Raw genomic sequence first — 17826 nt, forward strand, 5'->3', positions numbered from 1 at the left:
GGGAATTGAACTGGTGACCCTTTGGTTCACAGGCTGGCATTCAATCCACTGAGCCACACCAGCCAGGGCTTATTTTTGAATTAAAATCTTCAAATGCCCTAAAATTCAGTGTGTTAAGAAGAGTTGTGTCAGTTCCCACCTGTCTTTTTTTTAACTTTGTTGTTTTTATATTTTATTTCTATAGCATTTTCTTTTATATATTGAAGGCGTGGCATGGCCAGAAGAGATAGACATTTCTTTTTATTGTTCTAGTTAGCCAGAAGCAACTGACGAAAATATCCAATAAAAATCTCCTTGGTCAGTCTCCCTGAAATTATACCAACATCCAACAGATGGAGGCAAAGCAGCATTAGCTCAGAAAGAGCTGTTGAAATTCAACAGCAGAATGTGTGGTGATGGTCTCTCTTACCACTGGGAAATGGCAAGGCATGGGGTCTTGCTAGTCAATATTTATTCTATCTGCCATGGGAAAATTCCGCAGTTACTGATTATAAGAACAGGGACAGAAACGGCCTCAGCAAGGCCCCAACTGCTGCTTTGCACGTACCGTCTTGCTCCTGAATCACAGGGATGTTTCCAGAAGGACAGAGATTCAAATGTTTTAACAGTTCCTATTAATGATTAATGAGCCCAAGAAAATTTCATGATGTAACTGGTTTCCAAAATATGATACAATAAACAAAACATAATCTCCTATGAAAAAAAGAACAGCAGTGCTTTCCAAAACTTAGTCTTTATTTTTGGCTTTAACTATGCTTCTTACAGTGGTGATTCAGGGGAATCTTTTCTATTCCACTAGACATTAAAAAATGATTGGATATAAACCTTCTTTACATGCACACAAGTATCCTTCGGTCATTAGAAGCTGCTTACTTCTGTTGGAAATCCTTGATCAGCTTCTTGGCCTTGTTGTACTTCTTTTCCAAGGCCTGGTACTGGCTCTGCGTCTCTTTGAGGTGCTCGTTAACCGTGTGGCACAGCGTCTGAGCCTCGATCCAGTAGCTCTCCAGCTTCAACATCCTCTCTTTATTCTCCTCGATATTCTGCTGGAGTTGAGTTTTCTCTAGTTCCCACCTCACTTTCTCGTTTTCTGCTGCTTGAAGCTGGTTTAAAAACATGTCAGGGCAAAGAGAATCTGGGTACTTTTCTAACAAAAATCCCTCACATTTTTATACCACGCTTTTTATTGGATTCAATGGTTACATACACTCAATCACCAAACACCTTGAGAGGAGGGGAGCAGGCATTGCTTTCATTATTTCATAGATTACAAAATAGAAGCCTTGCAAAGGAAAATGCTTCGTCCAAGTTCACACAGCAGATAAACGACAACATGGGGGTTTGACTCCAGCTCCCAGTATCTTTCCATCACAGTATGTGGTGTGAAATTCTGGCAGCAGTAAAAAATGTTTCAGAGTCTGACTAACCCTAGCTAATAATGCGTTTCCACAGGTGTTTCTTTAGAGATTAAAAAAAAACCACACACACACACACCTGTAATTATATGTAAAAAGAGTTAAGTGGAAAGGGAGGGAAGGGAGATGAGCATGGAGGAGAGAGGCAGAAGCACAATTGGCTGACTGGTTGGCAGGGGGAGGGTTCTGGAGCCATGAGGTTTAAACCTGAATCCCAGCTCCGCCACTATTGGCTTTGTTTACATTTAATGTACTTTGTTTTTAAAATTATATTTGATTGATCATGTTATCACAGTTGTCCCAATTTTTCCCCCTTTCCTCCTCCACCCAGCACCCCCACTCCCTCAAGCCATCCCCACAGCATTGTTCATGTTCATGGGTCATGTGCAGGTTCTCTGGCTGCTCCATTTCCTGTGCTGTGCTTTACATTCCTGTGGCTATTCTGTGACTATCCGTACTTAACTCCCTCACTTCTTTTTTTAATGATCGGTAATTATTTTTTTCAATCATGGTTTATGTTCAATTTTATTCTGTGTTAGCTTCAGATGTGCAGCAAAGTGGTTAGAAAATCATGAACTTTACGAGTGCCTCCCCCATCCCATGATTCAAGCACCTGTCTGGCCCCCCATACTCAGCCATCCCGATGCCACCGTTGACCTTTAAACCTTGGGCAAGTAACCTAAGTTCTCTACCATCAGTGTGCTTGGAACAGCTCCTTGTGCATTAATAATCATCTGATGAATGTTAGTTACTTTTGTTTTTATTCCTTTTGATAATATTATCTCGTCCTTTATTTCAATTGACAGGAGCATAGTTTCTAGCTCATTATTTTGCTGGTAGTGTTCTGAGCCTTATAAACGCCAATCTTCATAAAAGTATAAAAGATAGTGTAAGTAAAAAAATAAATCATTGTCAAATTAATTTAAATTCCTCCAATGGAAGAGAAAGGCAGCTTCTTGTGGTTCCTACTTCCAGGGACTGTGAGGAACAGATAATATACTAGTCCTACCCCCTCATTTCTACAGGACATCAAGGTTGATTCTTTAGGTGAGGGGTCCAAGGTCATTTGTTCACAGTAATTATCTGACCTTTAAACTAGTGCTTCATCTATTTCACATGCCTTTTATAAGGTTCAAAAGAATACTGAGTATTATAAACTATCAATTTCGAAAACTAAGACATCCCCAGATTACACCGCATTCAACAAATAAAAAACTATGTTTTATGCATACTTTAAACTAAATATATTGCAAAACAGAGTACAAAGTAAATAATAGTCAAAACATTTCAAAACTAAAAATTGTGTTATCAACATGGACATAAAGAGTTGCAGTAAGGTAAGCTAATCTATGGATATTATATGCCAATATAATAATGAGAAAAATATAAAATACTAACTCATAGGATTTCTAAACTTAATGCTTATAGTCAAAAACATAAGCTTTGTTAAAGCACTTACAATCACAGAGGAATCTTCTGCCTAATTGTAACCAACAATTAAAAAAATACTTCCGTTCTTCCATTCTATGCCAAGAAACAATAGCAACTTAAAATGGGGCTGGGGTTTTACTGCACCTTTTATTAAGCACTGTTTTGCACTCAAGCTGTGTATTTACCAGCCACTACTGATTTAAAAATTATTCACAGAGCTTGGCTGATACCATGAATGATATAGAGACATGTTTTGACTAACGAGCTACAGAAATATTAGCTGGGAATACCATTTAACCAAAATAGCCTTGCAAACTCATCTCCATCTAAAACACAGGGAAAAGCCATGACAAGTGTTCAGTGTGAACAGGAAAACAGGTCGTCAGTGGTGGGGAAGGAGTTATGTCTTAATTTTTAGAAGATCACAAAAACAATGAAGAATACCGTTTTAAAAGGAATTCAAAAGATAGTTTTAAATCTCTGAAATTACACACTTGATAAAACTAGACATAATTTTAGGAATTGATAAGAACCTTACAACTCACCAGTAAAAATGACCTTTTGAATCTGGTATTAGAGACTAAAAACATAAAACCTTTCATCATGACCTGTTTTTCCCACCACACACATTTGAATGTGAACTAAATGACTAAAAATTTCCAGTAACATCTGGCACCAACAATTATTCATACATTAAATTTCATGATATTTAATTATAAATTGGAATTTTTCTATAGAAAATAATTAATGTACTATGTTAAAATATATTGTTTCTGATAAATAAGTAAAAAAAACAAATGAATAAACCTATTTAAAATAAGATAAAGAGAAAGAGATACAGAATAATAGCTTCTGCCTAAGGAATTAGTGGTCAAAATGTAATTCAGTGTGTGAACCATTAAATATACCTTTAGGGGAAAGCTCGGAGAGAACCACATATGTGTAAACATGTAAATATGTATTTGTAAAATGTTGTACGATTTTCCGTAAGGGGCATAGTGCTGCTCACCCTCCAGGGTGTGTGTTCTTATTCTCAGGCTCCTCTGTGTATCCAACAGCGGAAATGACTCTGACACTGCATTCTTTCAAATGTACCTGAACGAACCCTTTATTCCTAGGGCTGAATTTATTCATGGCCTCCAAACTTTAAAAGGTACTGTTCAAACACCATGTATTGATTGGTGCTTACCTTGTTCTTCAATTTTTGAATCTCTGCTTCTGTAACTGCATGTTTGATTTGCAACTGAAAATTGAAAAGAAAAATCGGAACTAAGAAAGTGCATCTATAATTTTCAAGCCCCAGACAATAAAAGAATATCGTGTTACACAGCAGAAACCCTAGGAAAGTGCTGCAATGCAGCAGGTTGTAAATTAAAATGTCTAGTGGGTAAAATGACTCACTAGGTACAAAGTAATTATACGCAGGGTCTATGGCCCACACTCCCTAACATCGGATTAAGTTACAAATTTAATTGCTCAGGGACCAAAGGGAAGAAAACACATTTTTTTTTGCCCCCTTTGCAGCTCTTTCTTTATAATTTCAGTGCCAAGGAATTGTTTTCTTGAAAAGCTTCAACCAGTAAGTCGAGCTAGTGGCAATGTGAAGATTTGATTCTGAGTCTGGAAGAAAGGTGGCGCTGTGGCACCGCGAGTCACTAGGCTGAGCAGCTCTTTACAGCTCAGGCTTGAAAGCAGAGGGGCGATGCAGTTCCAGGTCGAAATCCCTGTTTATTTTTTAATTGCAGGAAAGGTAAAGGTCTAGATTTCCGTCCTCCAAAATATCTACTTATGTTGAGGACCTGGGCCCCCAAAAGCGGCAGCCACACTTTATTAGTACGACAGCACCCCCCACCCCCATTTACATCTGTTTTGCTTTACCTTCCCTGCACTCGTTTTATCTGCGAGGGAAGGAGAAAACGAAATATTCCTATCTTTCAGGCATAAATAAATACACCAACATTTGCAGAAAACAATATGTGGGTTGGCAATCTCCTCTCTGAACTCTTTGGGGCCACATGATTTTGGAATTCATAATTCTCCCAATCTCTGAAAGGTAGAAAGATGCGTTTTCCATAAATGGCATTTTACCCACAACAGGGTCGGGGGAGGAGGCACTCTCTGATCAAACACACGAATGTTTTTGCATAGGACTATTTCCACTAAGTGAAGCACATAGAAATTGTAAATAATCTCCTGTCAGCTTCAGTCGTTTTTGCCCCAAGTGAGTTTCCCACAAAATTGTTTTTTGAAATCTGGTGTCAGACCATTTTGGATTTAAGATTGAACAAGAGGGACTGTAAACCTCCAATATTACTGTAATCAAAAAAGTCTAAGGTTTTCTTATCAGAAAAAGGAGTCGGCTGATGGCAGGTTAGAAATGTGAGCCTTTGGAGATCACGGTGCCTCAGAAGCCTCGGCTCTCTCTGATTTGTGACCTGCTGTCTCCCTGGTCTTTACCTGGCTACGGGTTGATTTAACACCCTTAGGTGCCAATGAATAAAAGCTCAGCCCTGAGGGCCCCCAAGCTCCTTGCCAAATGCTCTCTCTCTCCTTGGTAATTTCAGGGCTCCTGTTCTGTTTTAAGCCCTGGGGTCTACACAGCTGCAGGTCTGATCCTGCTCTCCTTCCCTCACGACATGCTTAAATCTGACTCTGTCCCACTCACAGCACTCATCTTGCCCGTGCAGCTCTTGCTCTTCTCGCCCTCACTGGTTCCAGGGGCCTCTGCACTCTCTCAGTCTCCACAGAGGAAGCATCCCCAACGGGATGACCCACTGGGACCTGGCAGTGGCTGGCAGCCCAGTCTGACACGCTCGAGTGGCCTCACGGCTGCAGAATCACCCGTCCTCACACTTCTGGACTCACTCTGGATACGGGAAACCAGGGCTCATAGCCGAGAACTGACCTGGTCTAGCTCTCACAGTGAACTGCTGTTAAAACCAGGACTTGGAACCTTGATCTTTGGTTCCTGATCCAGGGCCATTTTCCTCAGAAAACAAGGATTAATTCGACAGGCATTTATGAAAGAACTGTTACATGCAAGCTCATGTGAAAATAACTCTTTCTCCTTCTAATAAATATCAGTGTTAACCTACCCTACCAATATAAAATAACAAACTAAAATGGCAAAAGTACTTAGATAGTAGAATCAATACATTATTTATATATAAACATAAATATATACATGCATGTGCACACACATACATACACACATATATGGCTATAAGGAATTCTTTTCCGTGGAGATCTTGCACTTCAGAGTGAATACACTTGGGCACCCAGCAAGTCCAAGTGCCTAGGTGACTCTGGAGAATCTGCAATTATTATTGACAAGATCGACTCCTTTCTCTTTCTGCTGTGTGCCAAGTGTAAAGAGTACAGCAGGTCCTCAATGTGCATTTTGTTGTTGAATGGTGTTTCATTATAATGTTGATGAGATATTGAACTTAACTCTTATTTTTTTCAAATAGCCTGTGGTAAGATTGTTTTAATTACACAAGCTTTTTCCCCAGTTCCAAGAGCTTGCCTATGAATTGAATTCATCTCAGGCCTATCATGTACCAGTTACATGATGTTGGAAAATGACTTAACCTCTCTTACCTTCGTTTTCCTCTCCTGTAAAATGCGGTTCCTCATAGGTCTTAACCCTCCTTATTGAAAGATTAAATGAGATAACCCACATAAAGCTTTTAGTACAGTGGTTAGCAGAGAATCAGCCTTCTGTAAAGTTAGCCAAGATTAAGAAAGAATAATCAGTAGAACTCAAATATAATTACTTCTCAGTTAAAAGTGCTTAATGCTGTAAAAGGTCACACATGAAATAAAACAAACGCCTCTGGTTCTATTGGAATAACAGCAAGAAATCAAAAGGGCAGATTTTACAATGAACGTTGCAACTATGGGGAAGTGCCAGATTTTATTTTCTCAGTGGTTAAGTCCCTATAGGGTAACCAAGCACGCGGCACACAACTTGCTGAGATTCTGGCTTTTCTTTGTTCCATTACCATGACCTCTAGCAAGCTGCTTCACTGGGCCCCTGTTTCCTGTATGAAAAATGAGAGCACTAGATGGGAGGAACTACAAGGCCCATGCAAGTACTACAGGTGTGACATTCACGCAGTGGAAGCCTGGAGATGGTTGTCATGGTTGCAGTCTAGAAATTCTTGTCCAAAGCCAGCATTTTTATCCTTATGAATGCATATGCCAGATTAATCTACTGATGTGTGGGACAAACTTAGGTAAAAACCATCCAACAGACCAGCTGGTCTTCAGTTACCCCACCCCTCCTATCTCACTGAAACGGGTAACAGAAGAGAACTGAACTCACGAGCAGAACACTGATAAAAGTGTGGAGTGTTCCTAAGTGCAGCCAAATTCTTCAGATACAGGAAGGAAGAATGAAGTGTGTAAATTGAGACATTATTCGGAAGAAACACAAAAGTTTTCATGCAAAGTATTCTTAGTACTCAGAAGGCCTAAATTATAATATGTGATTCTTTTAATTCTTGTGGATATTAAAAGAACTTCTACAAATTCACCAGTATTAACAGCAAAATAAATCAACTGACCTCTTTCATTTTATAGAGAAAAAAAAAAAAAAAACGGTGCTTCAGTAGCTCCAGTTGCAGAGCTAACGGGTCAAAGCCGGGTTTTATAAATTTCAGTCCATGGCTTTTTGCACTGACACTAAATTTCTTACATGACCCCTTCTCTTTTTTATCATCTCCGTTAGCATTGCACATGAACCTGTGAGGGAAGCAAGCCAGGCACTGTCCCTCTCACGGATCACGGATCACGTGGGGAAGGAGGCTCAAGGAAGTCACGTGGCCTCTTCTAGCTCCAGTAGACACAGGGGGTCTGATGCCCCTGGCCCTCTTCTTCCCCTCGCCGCTCACCTCATCTGAACCAGCTCTGGATGCGTTTTTCACTGAAACCTCACATAAACCCCGAGGCACACGTCACGGTTGTCATCTCCCAGAGGAGAAAGGATTACTCCGTCTGAAAGCCATGGACACTCGCTCGTGCTGGTCTCTGAGCATTCTGACACTGAATACAAAGTGGTGCCCAGCCAGCTGCTGCTATTACTTAATGGGACTTTGGAAGAAATACCTGCCTCTTTATTCAACCAGCATTTACTGAAGGAGACTGTGTGCCAGGTGCTGTACTACTCATTCAGGATTTAAGAACGTGACACAGACTTGGCCTTTAAGACACGTAATTAAAGGGAGGTTAATAAACACAACCTCCTGAGAGAAGTTCCCAGATTGTCCTGAGAGAAACCCCAGGGAAACCTGCTCCTAGATGGCCCAATTAGTCTATCATTCCTATATGAACTTTGGCTTTGGCCTATTTGTCATGTCTCCAGCTGCAGACCCCACTTTCCAGGCAAAGTCGGCACAATGGGCCTGAGATACCTCCATGAGGAAGAGAAAATCGCTCTTCAGAGAGGTGAAGCCACTGACAAGAGAAGCACAGTTGGCAACAGGTTAAGTTTTCTTATTCTAGAGCAGTTCTTCTTCAAGTCCAATAACCTTTCCAGAGTCACGTCCAAGGGTTCACACATCACCCCAAGACTGGTCCTGCTGACTCACTACAGGCCGAGGAGGGCAGCAGGACGGGTTCGTAGAAAAAGAGCATGAATAACCTGTTGGAACTTTTGGCCTTCGGGGAATCTGGGACTGGACAAAAGAACTGGGAAGGGAGGATGTAAGCAAGATCCCAGGTCAGTGTGTTTCAACTTATAAGACCAGTCTCCCATCTCTTCTGTCATCTTGAACATTAGCGCCACAGAGAGCCACCCCAGGATTACAGAACAACTAAACACTCGCACCCCTACAGAGAACAGTGGCTCTCAGGTAACAGTCCGCATGTGTACCTGCTGGGTATACTTTCTGTCTATTTCTCTCAAGCAGAGGAACATGCGCTCCTATCACGGACTCAATATAATCTAAATGTAACTGCACTAGAAAGAGAAACATCCTTATAAATTAACATAAATAATATGATTGAACTTTTGCATTGTCTTCACTTATCTTGTGGAAGCATTATGGGAAACATAATTTTTTAAGTGAAAAATATTATCTTTGCAGGCAAGCTTTTAGGAGAGCTTAGGTAGTGGAGATTTTGCGATCACATTAAGAGCAACATTCTCTGCTCTTACGTTAGGACAAAACAGTAACCGGTATACTTTATGATGGCGTTTCAGCATTGGAATGACAATTTTTACAATTATCTTTGGGATTATTGGGAGTTTGTTTTACCCACGGCAGTGTGAGCTCCACAAAAGAAGGAATCAGAGCTGTTTTTGCCTTTACTTTGGTGCTGTTGAAGTGAAGCTAAGCTATTGTTCTTTATAACTTCAGTTCCAAGCCTTCCATATGGAACCTATCTGTCCATGAACAAAACTGTTACTCTCAGGGAAGAGTTTATGCAGAATTCACCAAAACTGGCAGATAATCCAATCTGAGTGATGACACTAATCACAGCGCATGTGGCACAGGGTGAGGTACTCCGACAAGGTCACTCTCTAAGTAGGAACTCATCAGCTGGTGATTAATGGTGAAGGTGCTGGACATAGGTGACAGCCCGTAATTACAGTCCCTTTGTAGACAAATATTTGTTTACTGCTAGGTAAGTAACATTTATAGCTTCTCTACATGTTAATGCAAAGTTCCATAAAGAAAACTTTATTTTACTATCTTAGTGCATTCATACCTGTTTTAGATTATTTTTGTACAGTCATTATGACTTGAGTAAAATAATGATTTTTTTTACACATGATTTTCTTCCCTTAAGATGAACATAGACCTGTCTTTATGGGGTGCTAATGCCCATGAGTGCTGAGGAGGAGGGGAGGGCCGGAAATACTGGGTAGACAGTTTAACTGCCTGGTCTGCAGTTTCTGATTCAGCCTCTTCGTACTTCCCACTAAATCTGCAGTGAAATCACATTAGAAAAAGAAAAACTCACAAGCAAATGGACACTAAAACTGCTAACTAAAATATGAAAAAGTCATGAAATTGAATCAAGGAAAAACAATCCGAACTCTACTCCAAAGACAGAGATGCCACCCTCACTGACTGCTTTACTTTTTTAAAAAAGATTTTATTTATTTTTAGAAAGGGGAAGGGAGGGAGAAAGAAAGGGAGAGAAACATCAATGTATGGTTGCCTCTTGTGTACCCCTACTGGGGACCTGGCCCAAAACCCAGGCGTGTGCCTTGACTGGGAATCGAACTGGTGTCCCTTTGGTTCGCAGACTGGCACTCAATCCACTGAGCCACATCAGCCAGGGCCTCAGTGACTGCTTTAGAGCTCGAGTCTGTCCAGTGAGGATGTTGGGCAACATCTACTCTCCTTCCCGGGAACTGTCCCCCAACTGGGCTCTCCAGCTCTCTCAGTGTTCCACAGTCACTCAGAAAGCAACTACTAGACCAGAATAAAAATGCAGGAAGTTGGCTGATAGTGCCATGTTGGACACTTTTAGCTGCAGACCCCAAAGTAGAACAAAATAGACAGGGTGATCATAGTAGTTGCTTTGATAGCAGGGAATGATCTTTTCCCTCCTCTTTAACTTTGAAAACTAAGTGGCAAATTCTGGAAATCTCTCACGTTAGTATAGAGAACTGTATTCTATTACTAGACTAGAAGCTGGACACATAGACACATCCCCCTCATAGAGGTCTAGACATGGGATTCATCATCACACACATGGATAACTGCTGACTAACATCAAATGCAGAAAGGTTTTTTTTTGTCTCATTTCAAGGTAAATGAAGGAGAAATAGGCATCTGATACCCTCAAATCAAGGTGAAAACAGTATCAACTTGAAAACTTAAATAAGCAAACCTGTGAAAATGATGTATTCTATAGTAAAAAAGATATTTTAAGGTAACTATGAAATACCAGGATGGAGAGAAAGTGAAGAAGCATGAGAAAGGGATGAGGAGTAAGAAAACTAAAAATGTAATAAAGAATTAAGGCATGTTAAGGGGCTGAAGATTGTAAGTGAATTTGAAGTCAAAAGCATACATAATGCTACAGAAAACGGAATCACTGATATGAGAGGGCACATTTGAGAACAATCTCAGACACTGAAACAATAGGAAATGGAATAAAATGTGAAAAAGATAATAATGACACTGTTTCTGGAAAAAGAAACACAGATAGGTGAAACTGAGTAAGCTGAGACTGTAACTATTTGTTGTACCTGTTTCACAAAGCTAAGTGAAAACAAAAAATGTGACACTTAAATTTTAACAACAATCCTGTCTTAGAAACCAAGATTGTATTATTTTATATGGAACATTCAAATGATACTGTTTTTTTTTCTTAATTTTGAAAATTATAGATGTAGAAACCACTTTTTAAAAACTTAAAGATAATTCTTAGTAAAAACCAATAAACATAAAAGAAATGTAAAACATAAAATGAAATGAGCTCAATTAGACCTTGAATAATTAAACAATAAATTTAAATTGCTAGCTTTCCTTAGATTCCAAGATGATATTTCTTAAATTTACAATAAAACAAAGTGCTACAGTTAGGTTTATGTTAAAAGTAGGCACACACATATACACTAGTGTGTTTATCCAGAAACTACAAACAAAAGTAGCAGATTAGTAACATCAGACAAGGGATACTTAAAAATCTTTAAGTCATATTTCATGTGCTTTCAACATAACATCGAAATAGATCATCAAAGTTGTTAGACCCAAAATACTATGAGGTGTAATTTTACTAAATGGCTCTGTTTATTAAGTGGTAAAAGTTAATAAGGATATAGAAGGTATAAAATACATATCACTTTTTTCATAAGTACCCATATTAATCTGTAATAAAAATGCTACCTTAAAAAATCAAAACTTGTAAAACAATGTTATCTGCTCACAATGTAAGAAAATATTAAATTAATGCAAAAAATTACAAATTAAAAACTGTTTCCTCAATTATTCAAGTCAAAGAGAAAATGAAAACAGTAAACATGTAAAATATAGACTACTTGCAAAATGATGACAGGAATGCATATGTGAACTAAAATAAAAGATGTGGCCAAAGGCCTAATCAAAGAGAGATTCATAGTGTTAAGTCCTTTTGTGTTTAAAAAATAAAGTATTACAATAAATTAAGTGTTTAATGCAAGAAGCTAGAATAAAAGAAGTTAAATATTCCTAAGGATAATAAGATAATGGAATTCAAAAAATACCTAAATTAGGTAGGGGAAAACTTCTGGTTTAGTACAACATAGAAAGCTAAGCAAAGGTATTTACAGCCTCTCCTGAATCCAACCTCAGAGATGCCAAAAAAGACAAGAAGAACATGAATGGGCTTCAGGGTCTCCCTGATCAACGCATAAAACAAGCTTGTGAGAAACTCTAAGACACAGAACACAGATGTTTCTAAATGTTTGGGAACAAAAATGAGGATCTGAAGTAGGAACATGTCAGCAACCAGGAACGGGAGTCAGCATTCTAACTAATCTACCACCTTCCGCAGGTGTCCCAGGTAAGCCTGCACCTGGAGCTAAATCAGGGACAGTCTACCACGACACCCTGAAGTTTGGATGGTCCTGGCCGCTGAGTGAATCTTAGGTCCGTGCGGCAAGACAGCAGCGCCAGAACAATGGTGAACTAATATCAGGGTGGCACTGCAATCCCATATGAGGTGGAAAGAAGTATAGGTGAGTAGGAACTATTTATTTTGTAAAAGGCATAGCTCTAAATACATTTAACTAAAACTCCTGAAATACAAACAATAAAATTGGAGGGGAGAGGTAGATGAGAGTATGCTATGGCTATTATTTTGTTAAATGGTAACAACATGGCTATTGATCTGTTTTCTTTATTGCTAGGAGAAAATAACTCCAGGCTGAGTCAAAGTTACTCAAGGGAAATCTCTAGAAAAATAGAATAAAATGTTTAGCTTTTAGGCCACAGATGAAAATTTTCTGTATCTAATGACAAGTAGGTACCAGATTAAAAAAACAATAAGAAAGCATGAAATTAGAAAATAGAAAATAAGTTAGCAGATTTAAGTTCCAATATTAAAGTGACCAAAGTAAATATAAGTGGGTTAAACTCACCAGATAAGGACAAAGCCTCCCAGGGTCATACAAAGGTAAGATTTAGGAACAGGCTGACTACATAAAGCACATTTGAATAAACAGATACAGAATGGCTAAAAACAAACAAAAATGGAGAAAATAGATGCTATGAAACAAAAAAAGGGGCAGTGTTGAATTTTTACTATCAGATAAAATAGAATTTGGGGTAATATCTATCATAAGCTACAAGAGATGTTATAATAAATCAAGAAGTTCTAATGATCCTGAACACTTATGTGGATAACAACAAAAATTTAAAATACATAAAACTAAAATTGATAGAATTACAGGAAAACACCTGTAGCTTTTGATTTAATATGCATTTCAGAATTAGGTGATAAGATAAAATGTAAGCTGTGCTATACAAAAATGTATATTAATAGTGTTAATCTTTTTAAAAATAGTTTATTTTTATTGTATTTTCCCATCACCATTTATGCTCCTTATACTCTCTTCCACCTCCGCCCCGACCCCGCCATCACCACACCACTGTCCACGTCCATGAGAGTCTTACATAAATGAAAAAACGTATATAAATTTCATATCCAAACACAGAATGAGAGTGCTTTTTGCATATGTGAGGAATATTTAAACACACTGATTTATGCTTTAAGTTACAAAAGTCTCAAAAATTCTAAACAGCTATCATATGGAATATCTTTTTTGACCAGAGTATAATAAAGTTAGAATCCAATAACCAAAGGATAACAAAATAAAGGTCCATATGCCTAGAAAGTAAAATATGTCACTAATAAATGTTGTTAAAGATGAAATCCCAAGAGAAAATAGATGTAAGTGACCATGACATCCTAAGTGCAAAAAATTGTGACATGCAGCTAAAGGAATATTCAGAAAAAAATACAGCTTTAAATATACCTATAGAATGCAGGAGTTGTCAAAAAGTAAATCATAAATACAACTAATTAATGCCAATAAAGAAGAAAAGATGAAAAATAAAGATATTGGCAGGAAATAATAAAATAATTTTTAATTTAAAAAGAAACAATAGGAATGTAAAAAATAACATTACAGACAAAATTCCAGAAAAAAACTAAAAAATAAAAATATTCAAATAAAGAAAAGAATAAATAGGGAAATTAATTATAGATATTAAAGATTTTAGTACTTTAAACTTATTCCATAAAAATATAAGTTAATAAATGTGAATGCCTAGGAAATATATGAGAAATGTATTCTTGAGAAATGCAAATACAGAGTCCAGCACAAATAACACCTCCCCTTCTTTTTTTTTTTTTACAAAATCATAAGCATGTAATTCTGTAACATAACAATATCACACTCAAGCACACCATATGCCATTTTAGGTGAAGTGTTCAAATTAAAACATAAATTATTACACCCATGTTATTACCTTACCAACCACACTCAAGAAGGCCTTACTTCTGCCAGACCCTGTATATCAAAACTGGCCCATTGAAAAACTTGAAAATCTGAATAGAGTAACAGCTACCATAAAAGGCATTTAAAGCCTTCCTCCACAAAGGCACAGATGGTTTCATAGCTGAGTAATGAATGACAAACTTTCAGGGAACAGTAATTTCTACCTTATGCAAGTCATTAAGTCTCTCTTATTAAAGTCGTTTCTGAAAATAGAAAAATAATGAAACCCTGTTAACTTATATCAAAGCTAATATAACCTTTGTGGCAGCTGAGTAACACACTATTTAAGACTTTCTGTTACGTACAGATGGACGCTTGCATGTAATTGATAAGGGGGCTATAAAATCCTCGAGGTCAGAAAGAAGACTTGACTTAAAGAGCTATATTCCATAAGTTTGGATTAAAAGAGTCAATGTGATAAAAATGCCAGTTTCTGCAAGTTAATTTACTAGTTTAATGTAATTACAATAAAAATTACAAAGACGTTTTTCGAAGGGGATTAATAAAGTGACTCATATACTTTCTTGGACAAGTTAAAAAATAATTTCTGAAGAGTTAGATAGATATGATTTATTCCATCAATGTTTAATATATATTCAAAAGATATTTCAGCAAAGAATGAGAAAATGGAACAGAATATGAAGGTCGACAGCAGTCCACAGTGTAAAAAACACAAATTTTGTATCTAATAATGCTGGCTCTCCAACCGGAGGGAAATGGGGAAATGAGCACTTAATACAAGTGCTAGCTGTCTTGTTAACCATTTGAAAAAAAAATTAAGTTAAGGTACTTTTTGTTGTATACTAAAAAATTCCAGTGTATTCTTGATGACATTCATTCACCAAATATTTAACCTCTATTTGCCAAGGGTGGTGCAAAGACTGAGGAGGAGACGGCCAGTGGAACAGAGGGGCTGCAAGTCCACGGGGGAAGATACAGAACAGGCCAAAAGTAGGACTGACTGAGAAAATGTCAGTCCAAAGTCCTTTTCCAAACGGTATGACACATCCTTGTGCTTGAGACAATGTAATTAAGAGAACTCTCTGTGATATGAGACTTTGCACAGATTCTAATACAGCGTGACTAGACACCCCATCCCCAGGTTTTATGCATAACCTTATGAAAAGTAGCTAGGTTATAGAGTATTTGGATACGTGCATTTATCACATGTGGAAATGTAAAACTGTGACATGGACACTGTGTAAGAGGCTGGGTAAGAGTGCCACGCAGCTGCTGCTTGGGGCAATCTCCTGAATATGTTAATGTTACATATAAAACGGAAAAAAAATCAGTAAATTAGATAAGTGAAATGATGTGGTATTTGTTCTTAAAGTGGGGACAAACCTCTAATTCTTAAGAACCAAAATTAAAAGAAAACTACAGATTTGGTTATTCAGGCTAAAAGCAAATCAGCTCTGTATACAGAATGGGCCCAGCGCATGAGGCGGCCTCCAGCCAGGTCCACAACCATGTTCTGTGAAAGGTCAGACTGCAAGTAATTTAGGATTTGCAGACACATGGTCTCTGTGCCACCACTCAACTTGCCGTTGTTGCATGAAAACAGCCACAAACAATAAATAAATGGATGTCCATGGCTGTGTTTGAATAAAACTTTATTTATAAAAAAGGCAGTGGGTTAGGTTTAGGCGATGGGTTGTTGTTTGCTGGCCCAAACAATAGTTATGGAGCACTGAGTCCTTGGCTCAATTCAGAAAATGAAGGACAGAACTTTCTATAGAGTATTTCTGCATTTAGGCTTTAGCTTCCATAAAAGAATGTGGACCCTACTTCCAGCTCAGTTATCTACGAAACGACAGGGACCATACTCACCTGGCAACATGAAAGAGTTATACTACCGTAGGCTTTTGCCAGGGCATACTGCCTTGACTTTACTGCCTCAAAGCTGGACTGAGAGTTACAACATGCAAGAGAGGCTTCTTAAAGAACAAGGTCCATCTGTCCTTCTAGATAATCTCTATTCTTGGGCCCAGTCACAGCCACGGAGGAACAGGTGCTCTGAATACACCCCTTTCTTCCACTCACCCACCTCCCGCAGAACTTTCTTATTCTGCAGCACTTTTTCACTTGAAAATACCAGTTAATCTAGAAAGCCTTTATAAGAAATGGTCCTAAGATAGGTACTGCTGTAAGGAAATTGAGTTTTGTGATCATTATATAACAGTGTACACTTCATTGTACTGAAACATTCATATCTGATTTAGAACTAGGAATAGTTATTTACAAGTCATCTGAAAAAAACCATTATTTTGCCTCAGGGACTCTGTGAACCATATAAATGGAAATGGTTCAACCTGACTAATAGTAATAAGTAGAAGAAAAGTGAGCACTCTCAACACACAAATACGTTCTATATCAACAAGAAAAGCCATCTGATTGCAACTCGGCATTAAATATCACAAGTCCCCCAAATATTCATATTCTTTGATTTAATAATTCCTTTGTGGGAAATTATCCTAAAGACAAGTACACAGGTACTTATTATAGTATTACTTTTAATAATAATAATTTTTTAAAAGACCTGGAAACATGGACACATGGGATAAACAGACTGACAGCTGTCAGAGGGGAGAGGAGGAGGAGGGACTGGATGAAAGAAGATGAGGGATCAGCCATAGAACATATGTGCGTGACTCACAGACAACAGCGTGGTGATGGCCGGCAGGAAGGGGGTGGGGACAGGTAATGGTGTCAACAATAAAAATTTTTAAAGAATAAATGAAAAGACCTGGAAACAAAGAATGTTCCAAAACAAGGAATTAGGATAAATCATGGAAGATTCATAAGATGAAAAAGGTAAGAAGCATCACTTATGGAGAGCATTTGATGACATGGAAAAATCCTAATAATTACAAATTTAAATATAGAGTAAGAACTTAACACAGTATATATTAAATATATAATCCCAAATACTACAATATTGGGATTATGGATGATTTTTTTTGTATTTATACAATTACTTATTTTCCAAAACTCTACAATGAGCTTAAGTTTTTTTAAGTAAAAACTTATACTTGAAAAGTACATCCACTTTGATACTGGTCTCACAAGTGTACATCTGTCATAGGAATTAAAAAGGCAAGTCAACACATTAGGCATGTTAAGTATAATATCAGACTGTATGAATCTAACCTATTTATGACACATCAAAATTAAAATTAGATATTACAAATAAAATTAGAAATCATAACTCTGCAATTACCAATCTTGTTTTCCACGTATAGGACATTTCCCCCCCCCAGTGCAGTCAAGTCCCTAACAGACTTGAAACCGCAAGTGGTTTTCCAGCCTCAGTGCGTGAGGGTTATTGCGGGGAGGCTTCCACCATGGAGGATGTCCTCGGAACAACAGAGAATAAACTGCCTGTGGCCCCACTCAGCACAGGGAGTTTGTGTGGTCATCTGCACGTGCCCCTCAGGACCCATTCTTGTCTGTTCTGACAGCTCCTGCCTCGGGAGC

At 38.0% G+C, this 17826-nt stretch overlaps 1 protein-coding gene across 9 annotated transcripts in view; it reads right to left on the bottom strand.

Moving 5' to 3' along the window:
• The window catches only part of PPP1R9A (protein phosphatase 1 regulatory subunit 9A), a 264007-nt gene that overhangs the window by 47411 nt on the left and 198770 nt on the right, over positions 1-17826 (bottom strand). For all 9 annotated transcript variants that reach the window (XM_036010601.1, XM_036010600.1, XM_036010598.1 and 6 more), the window contains 2 exons: positions 4036-4089; positions 874-1103 (listed from right to left, as the gene is read on the bottom strand). In XM_036010601.1, coding sequence (XP_035866494.1) covers positions 874-1103; positions 4036-4089 — 284 coding nt within the window. The remainder of the gene's footprint in view (positions 1-873; positions 1104-4035; positions 4090-17826) is intronic.

This window comes from Phyllostomus discolor, chromosome 10, assembly GCF_004126475.2.
Source record: "Phyllostomus discolor isolate MPI-MPIP mPhyDis1 chromosome 10, mPhyDis1.pri.v3, whole genome shotgun sequence".
Classification (NCBI taxonomy): domain Eukaryota; kingdom Metazoa; phylum Chordata; class Mammalia; order Chiroptera; family Phyllostomidae; genus Phyllostomus; species Phyllostomus discolor.